The 15,746-nt window shown below is 41.0% G+C and overlaps 1 protein-coding gene across 1 annotated transcript in view; it reads left to right on the top strand.

The window, feature by feature from the left end:
• The window catches only part of CHSY3 (chondroitin sulfate synthase 3), a 541,002-nt gene that overhangs the window by 11,585 nt on the left and 513,671 nt on the right, over positions 1-15,746 (top strand). The window contains exon 2 of the mRNA XM_069227295.1: positions 13,498-13,781. Within this exon, the coding sequence (XP_069083396.1) occupies positions 13,498-13,781 (284 nt within the window). The remainder of the gene's footprint in view (positions 1-13,497; positions 13,782-15,746) is intronic.

Genomic DNA, 15,746 nt, shown 5'->3' on the forward strand with positions numbered 1-15,746 from the left:
ACATGTATCCTCAAGCATGTTAGTACCCCGTGTGAAAACTTAAAATACTATCAATTCTTGAATTCTGTGCATCATTAAGTAATTGAAGAACGTGATATTAGTACCCAAATGTAAGAAATGGTAAAACACATACAATATAAGGATTCTGCAATTCACTAAGTACACACACCTTCCAAAAATGGAGTGATCTTAAAACGTAATAGTCCACTTGTATGCCCTTGATATTTAAAAGTCAAACCCAGAATCTTACCTATATGTTGCAAATGCCGTAATTTTGAAGGCAATTCAAATTGTTGAAAATGAATACTTCTTGTTAATAAGCCCACAAATATCCTGCTTACTAAGCACGCCTGTGCTGGTATCGATGACTTCTGTCAAATAAGTACAACAATATAAGCTAGATAGCTTGGTCATTAATATCATCCAACTCTAATCTCACTAGACTCCTGAGACCATACAAGTGATAATTACAAGGCACTACAGTTATCCATAACACGTGTTTCAAACTGAATCAAACACTCGTTTCCAATACGAGTTGGTAGTTCATGTTATGTTAACAACATCAATCCAATTAACTACAGTACTCGAAAAGTTCCAATTGCATCACTATACTTTGTTAAATTGTGTTATTGTAACGAGTGCCTCTTGTGGTTCGTGGTTTCAAACTGGGCAGAGGAGCAGATGTCCAGCGTGGGTTAATTATGGTGATCTGTATTTATGGGGCACCCTGTTTACTTCTGATAGATGCACCTTTCACTGGAAGAACCATCGCATATTTGATATGCCATTATTGCTTTTATCAGATGGAACCCTTTGGGGCTTGCATGGGTGTACCTTTGCGGGGATAGCATTACACACGTTTAAGATAAGTATATTGGCAAGCTTGGGATCAGATGGACCTTCTTCCACTTTGCTGCTTCGTCATCCTTTTTTCACAATTAGGCATTGTTTTCTGTTGAGGAGCAACAATGTTTTCAGCTTGGCCTGAGTGGTATTGCAATAACGGTTATAGGGCATCTTCTGTGCACTAGTTCATACAAAGTTATTAGTGTCTGTTGTTGTTTGAGTTTGGTGGAAGTTGATTGCAGGGATACTTAGCCAGACTTCAAAAGTAAGGAGATCAGGAAAGATAGAATAGTGGAAGAGAAAGCAATGATGAAAGGAATATGAAGGAGGTGTTCAAGAATCACTGAATGGGAAACAGGATAAGGCCAAAACCGTAGAGAGAGGACAGGTATCACAATAATATGAGGGTAAGGCTGGGAAGAATAGACAGAGAGGGGTATTCATTGAGAGAAAGCTGGCTGGGGGAGAAGGTCATGGGTAGTTTTGAACTCCCTGCTATGCAAGCAATACAAAAAAACTCTTGTAGTGTGTTTTTGTCAGCAGATACATTCATTGAGTAAGGTCCGACAAATCTGACAAATCAACATACTATAGCTCTGATTATGTACGTCTTTTTCTGGACACCACAATATATGTGTTGTGCTTAGTCAATGTTATGGTGACTTTCAGAGCTCATTCATGATTTGGCTGTGACTCACCTTTAGTTTTTGAAACAGTTTTGCCACGCTCCCATGGCTGCCGAAGGGTTATTTGTGAACAAGGTGTATGTTTTTCTGTACTAGCAGTGCAGTGAGAGTTTGCAGGCATTAGCTTTATTACTCCCTTTGGCGAGTACTGTTTTTCAGTGTAGCTATGTTTGTAGTTTGGTGTCAAGTGTTGACCTTGTCATGTCCTACCTGAGGAGTGGTACTGTGACCTGTGAAGACTTGGGCAGCATGTCAGCAACCCAAGATGACACTTCTCTGCTCTCTACTACTTCTACTCTATACTGATGAGGGGCCAAACCCAGAAACATGTGTCTAGAGATAACAACACTACCTGCACCAACTTTGGTGAAAAACTAAAGCATCTTCGAAGTAAGCATACTGCATTTACCAGAATGCAATGGGGTGATCTGTGCTGGGATGAGAGGCAGTGTGCACCCTCCACTCTTGTGTTTAAAAGACTCCCTTGAGCTACTGAGCTGTCCAGCTCACCTGGGATGCACCTGTGGGCTTGTGGAGTGGCATTGTGACCTATGAAAACCTGGACAGCATTTCAGCAACCTCAAATGACTTTTCTCTGCTCTCTACTACTTCTGCTCTCTACTTATGAAGGGCTAAACCCAGAAACACATGTCTAGAGATAACAACACTACCTGGTGAAAAACTACAGCAACTTTGAAGTAAGCGTACTACATTTACCAGAATGTAGTGGGGTGATTTGTGTTGGGATGAGAGGCAGTGTCCCCCCACATTATGTCTATTGGAGGTAGTGATATCTGGGCACTACTGTCCATACGAGGTACAAGGTGTGTGAGCATACTGTTCTGTAGAGTAGTCTAAAGCATGTTTGTGGCTGTATTGTTGGACTCTAATTACAGGGAGTTTTTTTTTTTTTTTAAGATCATCTCCTATACTTTGCCTGAACTTTGATGTCCATGCGGTTCCTAAGTTGACACAGGCCTACCTCTTTAGTTGGTCAGCGTATGATTGTTAGTTTCTGATGGTCTTGGATTCTGCATCTTGGTTTACTCAAATGGATCAATTATGATATATTTTGTCTTGCCAATATTTAGGTACTGAACCACATGTATACGTTTTGAATGTATTCTTTTACTTTCTAATGATATCTTATTCTACAATGTTAGGGCACCTGGTTCGTGCTTTGATTTAAGTAAAATTTAAATTAAATCACCCTTCTTTTGCCGTAGTCTATTAGGAGTCATCCAATTTCGCCTTTTTTGTTGAATTGCAGCTTTTTCTGAGCAAATGAAACAACAATTGTGTTTTTGTTCTTGATATATTAACATTTAATTTGATTGTGCTTTTAACAAGATACCAATAGTACTTGCAAGGACTGATGTGATGTAAAGTCAGTTGCACTTAATTATTCTGTCAATACAGAGTATAAGGTAGGCCTAAAGCAATCTGACAACCTGCTCATCAGGGGACTGCCCTAATTTTTTTTGTCTCGTTGCAATTTGCAAAAGAGTGTGCAGGACACTGCCTGCATTGAAAACACCTGAGTGTTAAACATTCCAATCAACCCAGTGCTAAAACCTTCATGTTTTCAAAATCCCACAAAGCAAATTACATTTTGGGTATGGTAAAATAGTTCCAGGGAAGGACTGAATGCTGTTTAATGTGATGTCCTATGTCTTTATGCTCTATTCGAATGGGCAACTATCTCTCGTTAGACTTGCTTCTTTCTTGGTCAATTCGTCCTTCCATCAAAAAGTGGCTCCTGTGTGGTAAGCTACAAGAGTCGTTACTGCATCAGTTGCGTATTTGCCTGGAATTAATTGATGACCACAGAAGGTTCCTCTGCCATCTTTTTGTCAAACAAATAATTTGAACAATTCAGGCAGCTGCGAACTTTCTCCTGAATGAATGCATCAAGCAATCATTGGAGTAATAAAACTGCTGGACAACGTGCACAAAATGAAAAAGATTCTAGATTAATCTCCACCCATTTTAGAAGCTCAGGGTGGAGTGTTACCAATGCTGGTAGAATGAAATTGACTCATGAACTTGAGTGTGCAACACTTTGTTTTTGGATTGTGAATGGTTTTACGGGGTGGTTGCCAGGAAAGATCTGCTAATCCGAGATTTGCCCAGTTCAATTTGCACTTTAAAAAAATAAAATATACTGTCTTAATTTTAGCACAAGGCTCTGTCTATAGCTGCATTTAACCCAATCCTTAATCTTTATTTCTTATGTTTTATTTTTGTGGTAGGCATACCTGGCAATAGATTAAGATAATTTAATTTATTTATATTACCAACAAACACATGTCCAGGTCAGTTTTTGCACATATCACTTTGAAATTAGACCCAGCTTTTATAGCTGGTAAAAAATAGTGATAACAATTTTTAGATACTTTGAAGTGTTTCAGATTTGTAGACTTGGGTGTAGCATTTGGTAAAAACGAATTAATTTCGCCTTTGTAGATTGTTATAGGTATTTGTCTGCATCCTCCTATAATAAAAAAAAAATGTATTTTTATGCTTGCTGCAATAACAACTGGAAATCTTTTATGCTTGTCTGCATTGATTTTATTATTTTTTATGTTTAGAATTTATTATGAATGGTATTATTTATGAGTTTATTCATGTTTTCACTTATTGTATTATTGTTGATTATATTTGTATTACATGGTTCACACATTGACGGTATCAATTGCCTAAATAAAGCACTACTAATTTTTTTAAAATGTTGAAATTTAGGCCTTTATGCAAATGTAGTTAAATGGCCGCTAAATGTTATTTGAAAAAAGCTGCCATTTCACTAAAATTCAATTTGAAATACTTCTCCCCTTGTAATAAAAAGAGCTGCGGGTATAGACCCGCTTTTCCTTATTTTGCATTTTATGAACAGTTTGCTACTGTCACACTCTGATTCAGTGCTGTATACTTTACATAAACTATTGGAAGTAATTAAATAGGATTTCCCATTTGTTAATGTCCTAAAACAAAAAATGTGTAAAGTACGTAAAGCAGGCCAAGAGGCTGGTACATTTATTTACATTGATTTCTTCCACCTTAGCAGAACCACCTCATTATTCACCAGAGTCTCAGCTCTTTGAGTTATGTGGTTTTCCCAGCATCACTTTGTCTTGCTGTTCTCTCTGGAATACATAATTTGAGTGAATGACACTCATATTTTATTTTGAATTGATTTGTGTGTGTTTTACTGTTGGCTAATCATTATTTCTGACTGGGGGACACAGATCTAAGGATCTTCTGGCAGTGCTATTTTCTCATAATCTTTTCAAAATCCCATTCATTTAAACATTGTACAGAAATCTGAGTAGATGTTCTATCCACCATACCCTCTAAATGGTCTTCATTTGTAGCTTGGAAGTGGATGTATAATGTAATACAAAGTCCACGTTTTGCAATCTGTCATCCAGGTGGTCTCAAATAAGCTACTGATTACACACATGCCCAATAAAACAAGAACTATGCACGGAAACTTTGGCGAACATCTGTGATCAGCCTTAGGGAATGAGCTGACAATGAGTGATACACCAGGCCTGTCCTAAAGACTGTTAGACTGAAGCTTTTGTGACCGTTGGCTGGCCTATCTATCCTGACAGAGAACGTACCACAACCATATGTGCTTTGTAAGATAACGTGGGATAACCATTGAATAGTTTGCACCTAATGCTGCTCATTCTTTCTTTCTCTGTCTCAAACCTGTTGATCAGGTGTTAGTGGTGCACAGGCAAGTATGAACGTTTGAGGTGCGATCACTACAGCAGCACCATTGGTTGAGCGTTCCTGAAAGTTGCCCACCAGACTGATGTCTATTAATGAAAGCATGTCCTGTGTGCAGTACTGTCCATAAAGCACATATGCTTTGATTTGCTGATGTACTTGAGGTTTCATGTGCTCCTGTCATTAGTGGATATTATCTTTATGTTCTCAAGAAATAGATCTACGTTTAATTAACAATCTATATGTGTTGTGTGTTCAAGGTTTTCTATATATATATGATGCTTGCATTTTGTTTAGGAGCAGCTGGGTTTCAGCGATCCATGAGCTGCAGTTTTGCCCAAAGGAGAACACAGTACTGTACACATCAAGTAGTTTCAATTCTCCCCAAAAATCAGAGCCAGCAAATGTGAGATCACACACCCTTTGCCTCCCTGAAAAGATCACTGCGCTGACCCTTTGTCCCTTTTTAGACCCTCAACAGCCTCCTACGTGATGCTTGCTACTGGTGAAGAGTGAGGAGTGGGAATTACAGAAAGTATACAAGAGCCCTCTTTACCCTCTGATCCTGCCACTGACCTCATGATCAGGGATGGAAAGTGCAGTGCCAGGTGACCCAAGGGCAAATCAAGTGAAGCAGCTGCTACCCCTGGCTACCTCTAATTGACTTCCTTATGCACACTTTCAGCAGTACAACTGTCATATTTGTTGTTTCATCCTGAGTACAACAGATGTTGTGACATACTTGCAAGGAATTCATGAATTGAAGCAGCTGGCAAGAGTTTTTTCCACTGTGAGTTGCAGATTCCTTTCAATTACGCTTTTAGTACCATATCAAAGATATATTGGGCTTTTCCTTTTGCAATAAATGAATCATTTTTGATGTGATGAAAAGTGGGTGACAACTGTACATTGTGTCACCAACCTAAAGCCAGAGCTGGAATTATAAGCTGGTCACATGACTGTTGGGTCTCCAGGCAACACTCAACACACAGCCAACCTACATCTCATTGTTCAACACAATTTCATTATCCAGTAATAAATTCCGTACCATAAGCAGTCCCAAAAAGATGTCAGAGTTTGGTTAGTCCAAGTGTAGGAGCTCTTGTAGGTCATTCTGTCGGCATGCTTATGCAGGTGGTGATGCTAAACAAGCTGCCCTAAGTGGGTTAACTTTGCAGAATGAACCGCACTTTGAGAATAGTGTAATATATCAATCATGGTTGTTGTTAAGTAAGTCAGAGATTGAAATTGAGGCAGCTCCCTAAGTCTAAAAGAATAGTAAGACTAGTATATCTAAATGTGGTCTTTTCTGAGAATTATGTTGCATGTGATGGAGGCTAGCTAAGTATATATTTTTGACGTTGAGGCTGAAGTTCTTAGAGAGAACTGTCAATAGATTCAGTATTTTATTTTATTTTATAAATCGCAAACTTGACCTTCATGGTATCAGAATACTGTTCAAAGAGAGGGAGTGCAGTGAGAACAGCTATTAATAGTGATCCGCTATACATATAATTTGAAGCACACAATATAACACATTAGGATAAATTATAAAAAATGGTGAAAGACAGAATCAAAATAGTTCACTTAGGATGCAAGTTGTTCTAGTAGTATGGCTTTAACTTCCTTCTTGAAAAGGCTGAGTGAGGTAATGGCTCTCATTGGTAGGGAGTTTCAGATGTTTGGTGCAGATGCAGCAAAAGTGCGGCTGTGAGTTTTCATTTTTTTTATCTGACTGGTTCTAGTATGAGGGATTTAGCTCTTCTTCTGCCTACTCATAACTTGATCCTATTCGCAATGTATCTAGGACCTGCATTGTGTAGAGCTTTATGTGTAATGCAAGCAACCTTCCGTTGGACCCTTACTTCAACTGGGAGCCTGTTGAGGGCTCTGAGTGATGGGGAAATGCAATCATAGCGGTGTGTACTTGTTAAAAGTCTTGCTTCTCCATTTATTGTCGCTTTCATTGGGGCTAGGCTGGCTTTAGGCAGACCAATGAGTGTTGCATTACTCTAGTCTAGTCTTGAAAGCACTAGAGATTGAACCACCCATTTGAGGTCATCAGGCAGTAAGAAGGGGTTTTATTTTCTTAGCAGGTGCAGATGCAGGTTAGAGTTGCTGGTTGGGACTTGTATATGAGCTCGCATATTTAGCTTTGAGTTCTAGGGTGATGCCTAGTGATTTTATGGAGTCGCAGATGGTAGGGGTGCAGTTTAGCAATTGAAGTTAAGAGACCATGGTTGTGGTTGAAGGGATGTAAGGGGAGGGGAGAAAAGAATTAGTTTTGTTTTCAGTGGATTTAGTTTTAGATGGTTGTGTGCTAGCCAGTTCTGTGTTTTTCTCAGGGTGTCATCCAATCTCGGGCTACCTTCTTGAGATGAGAGTTTGATGTAGAGCTGGGTATCATCAGCATCCATGGTACAGAGTTTTGTTTATGTAAGGATTTCAGTGAGTGGTTCTATGTACAGATTGAAGAGCGTTGGTGAAATTATAGATCCTTGTCGAATGCTCCTGCCAATAACTGTTATGTCTGATAGGGAGGTGCTGATTTTGACTCTTTCTTGTCTGTTCTGCAAGAAGGAGGCAAACCAATTAAGGACAGCTCTTGATAGGCCCATTCTGACTTCAAGTATTTCTCAGAAGCGTTTGTGGCTGACCGTGCCTAACGCCACTGATAGCTCTAGAAGTATTAGGAGACAGGATTCATTATGGTCTAGTGATGTTTGTATATCAACTAGGATGTTTAGAATGGCATCCTCGCTATTGTGTCCTGGCCTGAAGCCTGATTGGTTTTTGTTCAGTAGGTCAAAATTCTTGATATGTTCGCAAAGCTGATTGTAAGTGCATTTTTCTCCCAATTTACGCAGGAAAGGTAGATTGGATTCTGGTCGGAAGTTGTTTAAGTCATTCTGGTCAGTGCCCAGTTTTTTAAATATTGGAGGTACTTGGCCCATCTTCAGGCAATCTGGGAGGGATCCTTGTAGGAGAGATGCGTTCTCGATTTCCGTCCATAAGGGAGTGACTGATTGATGGATCTCTTTCAGTAGGTGTGAAGAAATTGGATTGTCAAAATGTGTGGTAGGATTCACTGACTGGAATGTTTTCTGGATTTCCCTCTCAGACAGAGCTCTAAAACTGTTCCAGAAGGCTCTGTTTTCTCTTGAGACATTTGGGGAGTGTTGGTCAGTATTCTTGCTGTATGCTGTGAGCGTGAGGTTGGTGGGTTCCGTAGGTTGGGTACTAGCTTGGTTGGGAATTGATTTGGTTATGGTTGCAATTTTTTTTCTTCCAAAAAAGTGGAGAAGGCATTGCAGATGTCCATCGAGTTTTATGCAACAGTGAGTTCTGCAAGTTTTCCTGATTGTTATTTTATTATATTAAAGGGTTTTTTGGGTCTGTTCCTTGCTCTGTTTAGTTGAGATCTGATCACTGTTGTTTTGGCATTCAAGATAGCCTTTTTGTATGAGATTCTGAGCATTCTCGGCTGTTCAAGATGTGTGATGTCTGGGTCCTTTCTCTAAAGTTGTTCCAGATGTCTTAATTGTCTTCTTTGATTCTTTATGTTTTGGTTGAACCACTGCACTAAAGGTTTTATCTTTTGCCTTTTAGATGTAATGGAGCAGCCGTCTGAGCTATGTCAGTCATACTGCTGTTAAAGAGTTGTGTCAGTTCTTGAACCAATGTTTGGTCAGTCCTAGGTTCCAAGGATATTTGGCATAGGCCCACCAGTTCGGTTCTGTTAACACAGCTGTAGTCCCTCATGCTCTGGTCGGTGCTCTCTAAAACTATGTGCACCGAGTTTAATCTCTCTTTTTGAATTAGCCTTTTGCTTTAAAAAATGCTGCTTTAGTTCAAATTCTTATGACTTTATTGGAACTTCTTGTGTGAAAAAGAAGGGTGAGAGTGCTCAGGAGCACAGTTTATACTCCAGTATTGGTTCTGATTTCTGATGTTATGCTGATACATTGATTTTTGTAAAGATGCACCTGGAAATATGTTGCATGCAAGAACATTGCACAAAATATTTTTCACGAGTCTTTGCCGCAAGGACCTTATATAACATTTCTTTTAAACTATTCTTTATTAAAGATATTTAAAAAACTAACAGATAATGAAAGAGAGATATTATGGTAATACAATTTCATCATAACAGTATGCATGCAGTAATACATATGAGGACAGAACAGAACCTTGTGGAAAGGGGCAGGGGCTGTGGGGGCAAAAGATGGGGGACTGGGAAAGATGAGAATATAATTATCTGTGGAGGAAAACGTAAGTATTCCTTAAGACAATTAACATATGACATTAAAAAAAAAAAATCACTGTAAATTTGGGCGCATATTAAGCTTTCGGGTTTTTGCCCAAGTGTCTCTGGTATGCACTTCATTCACCGGAAACAAGGAATCCCCTCCTCCAAAACCAGGGAAAAATAAGAAACTGTTCCTGCACTATAAACCAAACTTGTACTGTATAAATAAAGCTTTCAGAACAATGCTATGTTCATAATTTCTGTTAGCCATACTTTGTGGTTTAGGAGGTTTGTTGATTTCCATTGCAACATAATGCAAATCTTCACCACTGTCAAAGATGAGACAATTGTTGCCTTGAATTCCAATTGGCTGATATGATCTTGAAAACTCATTTGTGACATTCGGTTACCTACCAGATGCTATTCAGTATAGAATTGTTCCACTGAGGGTTTACCCCTCTTAGGCAAAGGGCTGCTATGTTTTTCAGATTGCTTCGTACAATTTAATGTACTAACTTTTGACTGGAAGTTTGTGCTTTGGGATTGCACAAATATTATTTGTTCAAAAATAGATCCCATTCACAGCATTTCTTAGAGAGCCCCTTATAACGACATTCCTGGAACACTTGTGAGTTCCATCTTATCTAAAGGTGTAGAACTGAATGGTTTCAGTACATTGCATTGTATACCAACTTTACAGATCTGGCAATGGCCTGGTTTGGACAGATACAATTGTCAACCTACATCAATTTTAGGACCAGTCTTGACCATACTAATCCATGCCAGCATATATGACAGAATCTAGTCTGAAGTGTGTACAGGACACCCTGAACCCAGGAGCCAAAGTTATTACTATGACTCCTCAGATATCATGTCTCAACTGTTAGAAATTGGGTTTTTGATTGGCAGTCAGGTTACCCTCTGTCCAAGCAAGAACCCTCACTCTAGTCAGGGTAAGTCACACACAATCCAAACTATCCTGTGCCCACCCTCTGGTAGCTTGGCACGAGCAGTCAGGCTTAACTTAGAAGGCAATGTGTAAAGTATTTGTGCAATAAATCATACAATAACACAATATAGCACCACAAAGATACACCACACAGTGTTTAGAAAAATATAGAATATTTATCTGGATATTTGTAGATCATCACAATAAAAGATGCAATAAAAATTTGTAGAAATATCACTGAAAGGTGATACAAAGTGTCTTAAGTCTTTAAAAAGCAAACACAGTCTCTTTCACGCACAAAGTACCTGGTTTGGAGTGGAAAATCTCCACAGAGGGCCGCAGAGGAGGAGATGCGTGGAAAAATGGTGTGTGCATCGGTTTCGCCCCTTCACACACGGACTTGCGTAATTTTTTTCCACACGGGGAGACGTGCGTCGTTCTGCGGGAAGAAAAATGGTGTGTGCGTCTGTTTCGCCCCTTCACACACGGACTTGCGGCGTTATTTTTCACTAGGGGATGACGTGCGCCGTTTTCCGGCACGTGGGCCGACTCCTTCTATGGTTCGTGGGATTACCAGATGTCCCAGGGTCTGTGCGTGGATTCCTCGGCTTATTATCCGGCTGCGCGTCGTTCCGGGAGGCTGTGCGTGGAATTTTCTTTCTCACGGCAGGCGTCGCATCGATTTCCCCTCTGGAAGTCGGGCGGCGTTGTCCATGCGAGCCCGTGCATCGAAGTTCCGGTCGCACTGCAGGCATCGCGTCGAGCGGCGTCTTTCTGGATCGCCGTGCAGTGTCTTAAGTCTTTAAAAAGCAAACAAAGTCTCTTTCAAGCACAAAGTACCTGGTTTGGAGTGGAAAATCTCCACAGAGGGCCGCAGAGGAGGAGATGCGTGGAAAAATGGTGTGTGCATCGGTTTCGCCCCTTCACACACGGACTTGCGTCGTTTTTTTTCACACGGGGAGACGTGCGTCGTTCTGCGGGAAGAAAAATGGTGTGTGCGTCATTTCGCCCCTTCACACACGGACTTGCGTCGTTATTTTTCACTCGGGGATGACGTGCGCCGTTTTCCGGCACGCGGGCCGACTCCTTCTATGGTTCGTGGGATTACCAGATGCCCCAGGGTCTGTGCGTGGATTCCTCGGCTTGTTATCCGGCTGCGTGTCGTTCCGGGAGGCTGTGCGTGGAATTTTCTTTCTCACGCCAGGCGTCGCATCGATTTCCCCTCTGGAAGTCGGCGGCGTTGTCCATGCGAGCCCGTGCGTCGAAGTTCCGGTCGCACTGCAGGCGTTGCGTCGAGCGGCGTCTTTCTGGATTGCCGTGCAGTTAATTTTTCACTGCGGAACAAGCTGTGCATCGAAATTTTCTACGCACGAAGAGTCCAAATGAAAAAGAGAAGTCTTTTTGGTCCTGAGACTTCAGGGAACAGGAGGCAAGCTCTATCCAAGCCCTTGGAGAGCACCTTTACAGCCAGACAAGAGTTCAGCAAGGCAGCAGGCCAACAGCAAGGCAGCAGTCCTTTGTAGAAAGCAGACAGGTGAGTCCTTTGAGCAGCCAGGCAGTTCTTCTTGGCTGGATGTAGGTTCTGGTTCAGGTTTCTTCTCCAGCAAGTGTCTGAGGTGGTAGGGCAGAGGCCCTGTTTTATACCCAAATGTGTCTTTAAAGTGGGGGAGACTTCAAAGAGTGGCTAAGAAGTGCACCAGGTCCCCTTTCAGTTTAATCCTGTCTGCCAGGGTCCCAGTAGGGGGTGTGGCAGTCCTTTGTGTGAGGGCAGGCCCTCCACCCTCCCAGCCCAGGAAGACCCATTCAAAATGCAGATGTATGCAAGTGAGGCTGAGTACCCTGTGTTTGGGGTGTGTCTGAGTGAATGCACAAGGAGCTGTCCACTAAACCTAGCCAGACGTGGATTGTAAGGCACAGAAAGATTTAAGTGCAAAGAAATGCTCACTTTCTAAAAGTGGCATTTCTAGAATAGTAATATTAAATCCTACTTCACCAGTCAGCAGGATTTTGTATTACCATTCTGGCCATACTAAATATGACCTTCCTGCTCCTTTCAGATCAGCAGCTGCCACCTCAACAGTGTATGAGGGCAGCCCCAATGTTAGCCTATGAAGGGAGCAGGCCTCTCAGTAGTGTAAAAACGAATTTAGGAGTTTACACTACCAGGACATATAAACTACACAGGTACATGTCCTGCCTTTTACCCACACAGCACCATGCTCTGGGGGTTACCTAGGGCACACATTAGGGGTGACTTATATGTAGACAAAGGGGAGTTTTAGGCTTGGCAAGTATTTTTAAATGCCAAGTCGAAATGGCAGTGAAACTGCACACACAGGCCTTGCAATGGCAGGCCTGAGACAAGGGGAAGTGGCTACTTAAGTGGGTGGCACAACCAGTGCTGCAGGCCCACTAGTAGCATTTAATCTACAGGCCCTAGGCACATACAGTGCACTCTACTAGGGACTTATAAGTAAATTAAATAGTCCAATTGGGTATGATCCAATGTTACCATGTTTAAAGGGAGAGAGCATATGCACTTTAGCAGTGGTTAGCAGTGGTAAAGTGCGCAGTGTCTAGAAACCAGAAAAAATGAGGTCAGAAAAAGAGAAGGAGGAAGGCAAAAAGTTTGGGGACAACCCTGCAGAAGGGCCATTTCCAACATCAACTAGCAAGAAAATTCAATGACTACCCACTGGAAAAAAGAATCTTTCTCAAACTCCTCACCGTGTCACATATGACAGTTTATGTAAATGTTCCACGGTGCACCCTGTTGACCTTGTATCACCCTCACCACAGATTATTTTTCATTTTGATATCTTCCTATGCTAATTTCTATGATTAGGTATGAGCACTTAACAGCTGATCTCAAAGTAGGTCAGCAGCTCATTTGAGGTAACAAGAAAAAACTGTGCTTATATGTTTGCCTTTTGTTTACAGTTTATGTTGTAATGACTAAACCTTTTTAAAATGTGTTTATCAAAGCACTACATTAAATAATTGGTTATGCTGTTTTGTTTTATTCTTTGTAGGTGAAAAACTAGAGGACTTTCTCCGCTCATTAAACAGCAGTAAACCTCTCTATTTGGGGCAGACCGGACTTGGAAATATTGAAGAACTTGGAAAATTAGGTCTCGAGCCTGGGGAGAATTTTTGCATGGGAGGCCCAGGAATGATTTTCAGTCGAGAGGTTCTCCGCAGAATGGTGCCACACATTGGGGAATGCCTTCGAGAGATGTATACTACTCATGAAGACGTTGAAGTGGGCAGATGTGTCAGGCGGTTTGGAGGAACCCAGTGTGTCTGGTCTTATGAGGTAAGAACAAAAGAGTCAGTTGTGGGCGTTTGTGTCAAACGTATCACACAGGAAAATACAGACCTTCAAAGTTAACTCTTAATTCGATATAGCGGCCCTGCAACCCTGGAATCTTCAGATAGATGTCTATGTACAGCTTCTTCCATTTTTATGATATAGCTCCTTTTCTAGAAAAGCAAATGAATTGTTTGTTGTCAGCTTGTGTGGTAATTTTAACAGTTGTTACGGGTTTTGGAACATACTAACAAATTCGAGAAATGGTTGGAAATTAGTTTCCTAGCAACTATTAGTTTGGCTGTATTCTTCTAAGAATCCCTTTCTACTGCTATTTGTATATTTGAGAAACATGCAAACATTTTGGCGTCCCAACTTTCAAGTGGCTGAGTCAAGACCATTGTCACAAGCCTGAAAACACCCTAAGGCAGAACCGTTGAGCATCTCTCTCTCTCTGACTTCAGTTTCATTTTCTATTTCCTGTGAAACCTCTGTGCCAGTTAGTCGAAGGCGTGCTAGAGAAAGTGCACCTCACATCAGTTGGCGTTGCGTGGGTACCGGAGTTGTGATGCATGACACATACTTCTGTGTACCACATAAACACGTTGTCCTTTCTTTCTGCTATTAAATCCTGATTGCCCTAAAAGTGACTTAATTTCATTGTAAAATGGAAATTCTGTTCTTACCTTCAATGCATCCCCGTTTTTCTGTCTTTAATGTCTTCCTCTCAGCCTCCATTTTTATCTGTCTCAAATCTTGGCATCATCTTTGACTCATAGGTCTCCTTGGCAACTCTTGTGTATTCTGCTTTGTACATGCCTCTTTCGGTTGGATACTGGTCAGAAAATGCACTCTTTGCTGAATAATAGCGCTGCTTTAAGTCTGTATATAACCCAATATTTTTTCATTTTGTATTGATGTTCGTCTCTTTTACTTGGTCTTCCTACATATAACTCTGCAGTTTGCCTTCAATTCCTCACCCAATCATCCATTCAAACCCCTTCGGTATTCCTTATTCCACCTACATACGATCTCACTTTGCTGTTTGGACTTCTTCCACTACTTGCAGTTATGAATTTATGCTGTGTGAATTAGTCCATTTTCTCTCCGTCCCTTTAAACAAAAGAAGTCTCCTTGTTTTACTGTTTATATGCTCCCACTACCCCCATTTCCTGCCTTCATTTAAAATTACTTTTTTTGTGGTGACCCTGAATAATTGTATTTATTAAATTTAATTTCTGTCGATGTGATTTTACTTAAGGTCTGCTTCAATTATTTCCATTAAATATGAGGAGCACCTATGTGAACTTTATAGTTAGAAATATTACAATAAATACATGGATTCAATAAGTACTACAATTTTGAGGTAATTTGCTTTTGGCTTTCCCTGTACAACCAACATTGTTCTGCCACAGCATGTCCTTATGCACGGGTTGGCAATATTACTTTAAAACCTATCCTATATTTATTTGCCCTAATCCAATCAAGAGAATCGGGCTGAGGAACTGAAAAGCATAGGTGGGCAGTTTTGTTACTGAAAAGCATAGGAAGTGATCTACTATTATAGATAGAGGTTATATGAGATGGATAAGTCGCAATACCCAGAATGTCTTAGATGCAGAACTAGAATAGGAGACTTTATGCATACTGTCTGGGGCTGCCCGGTAATACAGGACTACTGGACAAGGATTGTGGGGGAGTTACGAGCAATACTGATGGAACAGGTATGGCTAGAGCCCAAATTTATTCTTCTAGGGATCCCCGATGACGTGGACATACCCGCCTCCTTTTTTGTAACCATAGGCTGGTGGTGGCTAAATGAGATATCGCCCGATTATGGGGATCAGAGGTAGGCCCAGATGTGGAAATGTGGCTAAGAGGAATGGACAGATTTATGATGGAAGGACAGCTGACATATGCTAACAGAGGCTGCCCTAGGAAATCTGGAAAGATCTGGAGGGCCTGGAAGAC

This window comes from Pleurodeles waltl, chromosome 1_1 (assembly GCF_031143425.1).
Source record: "Pleurodeles waltl isolate 20211129_DDA chromosome 1_1, aPleWal1.hap1.20221129, whole genome shotgun sequence".
Lineage (NCBI taxonomy): Eukaryota > Metazoa > Chordata > Amphibia > Caudata > Salamandridae > Pleurodeles > Pleurodeles waltl.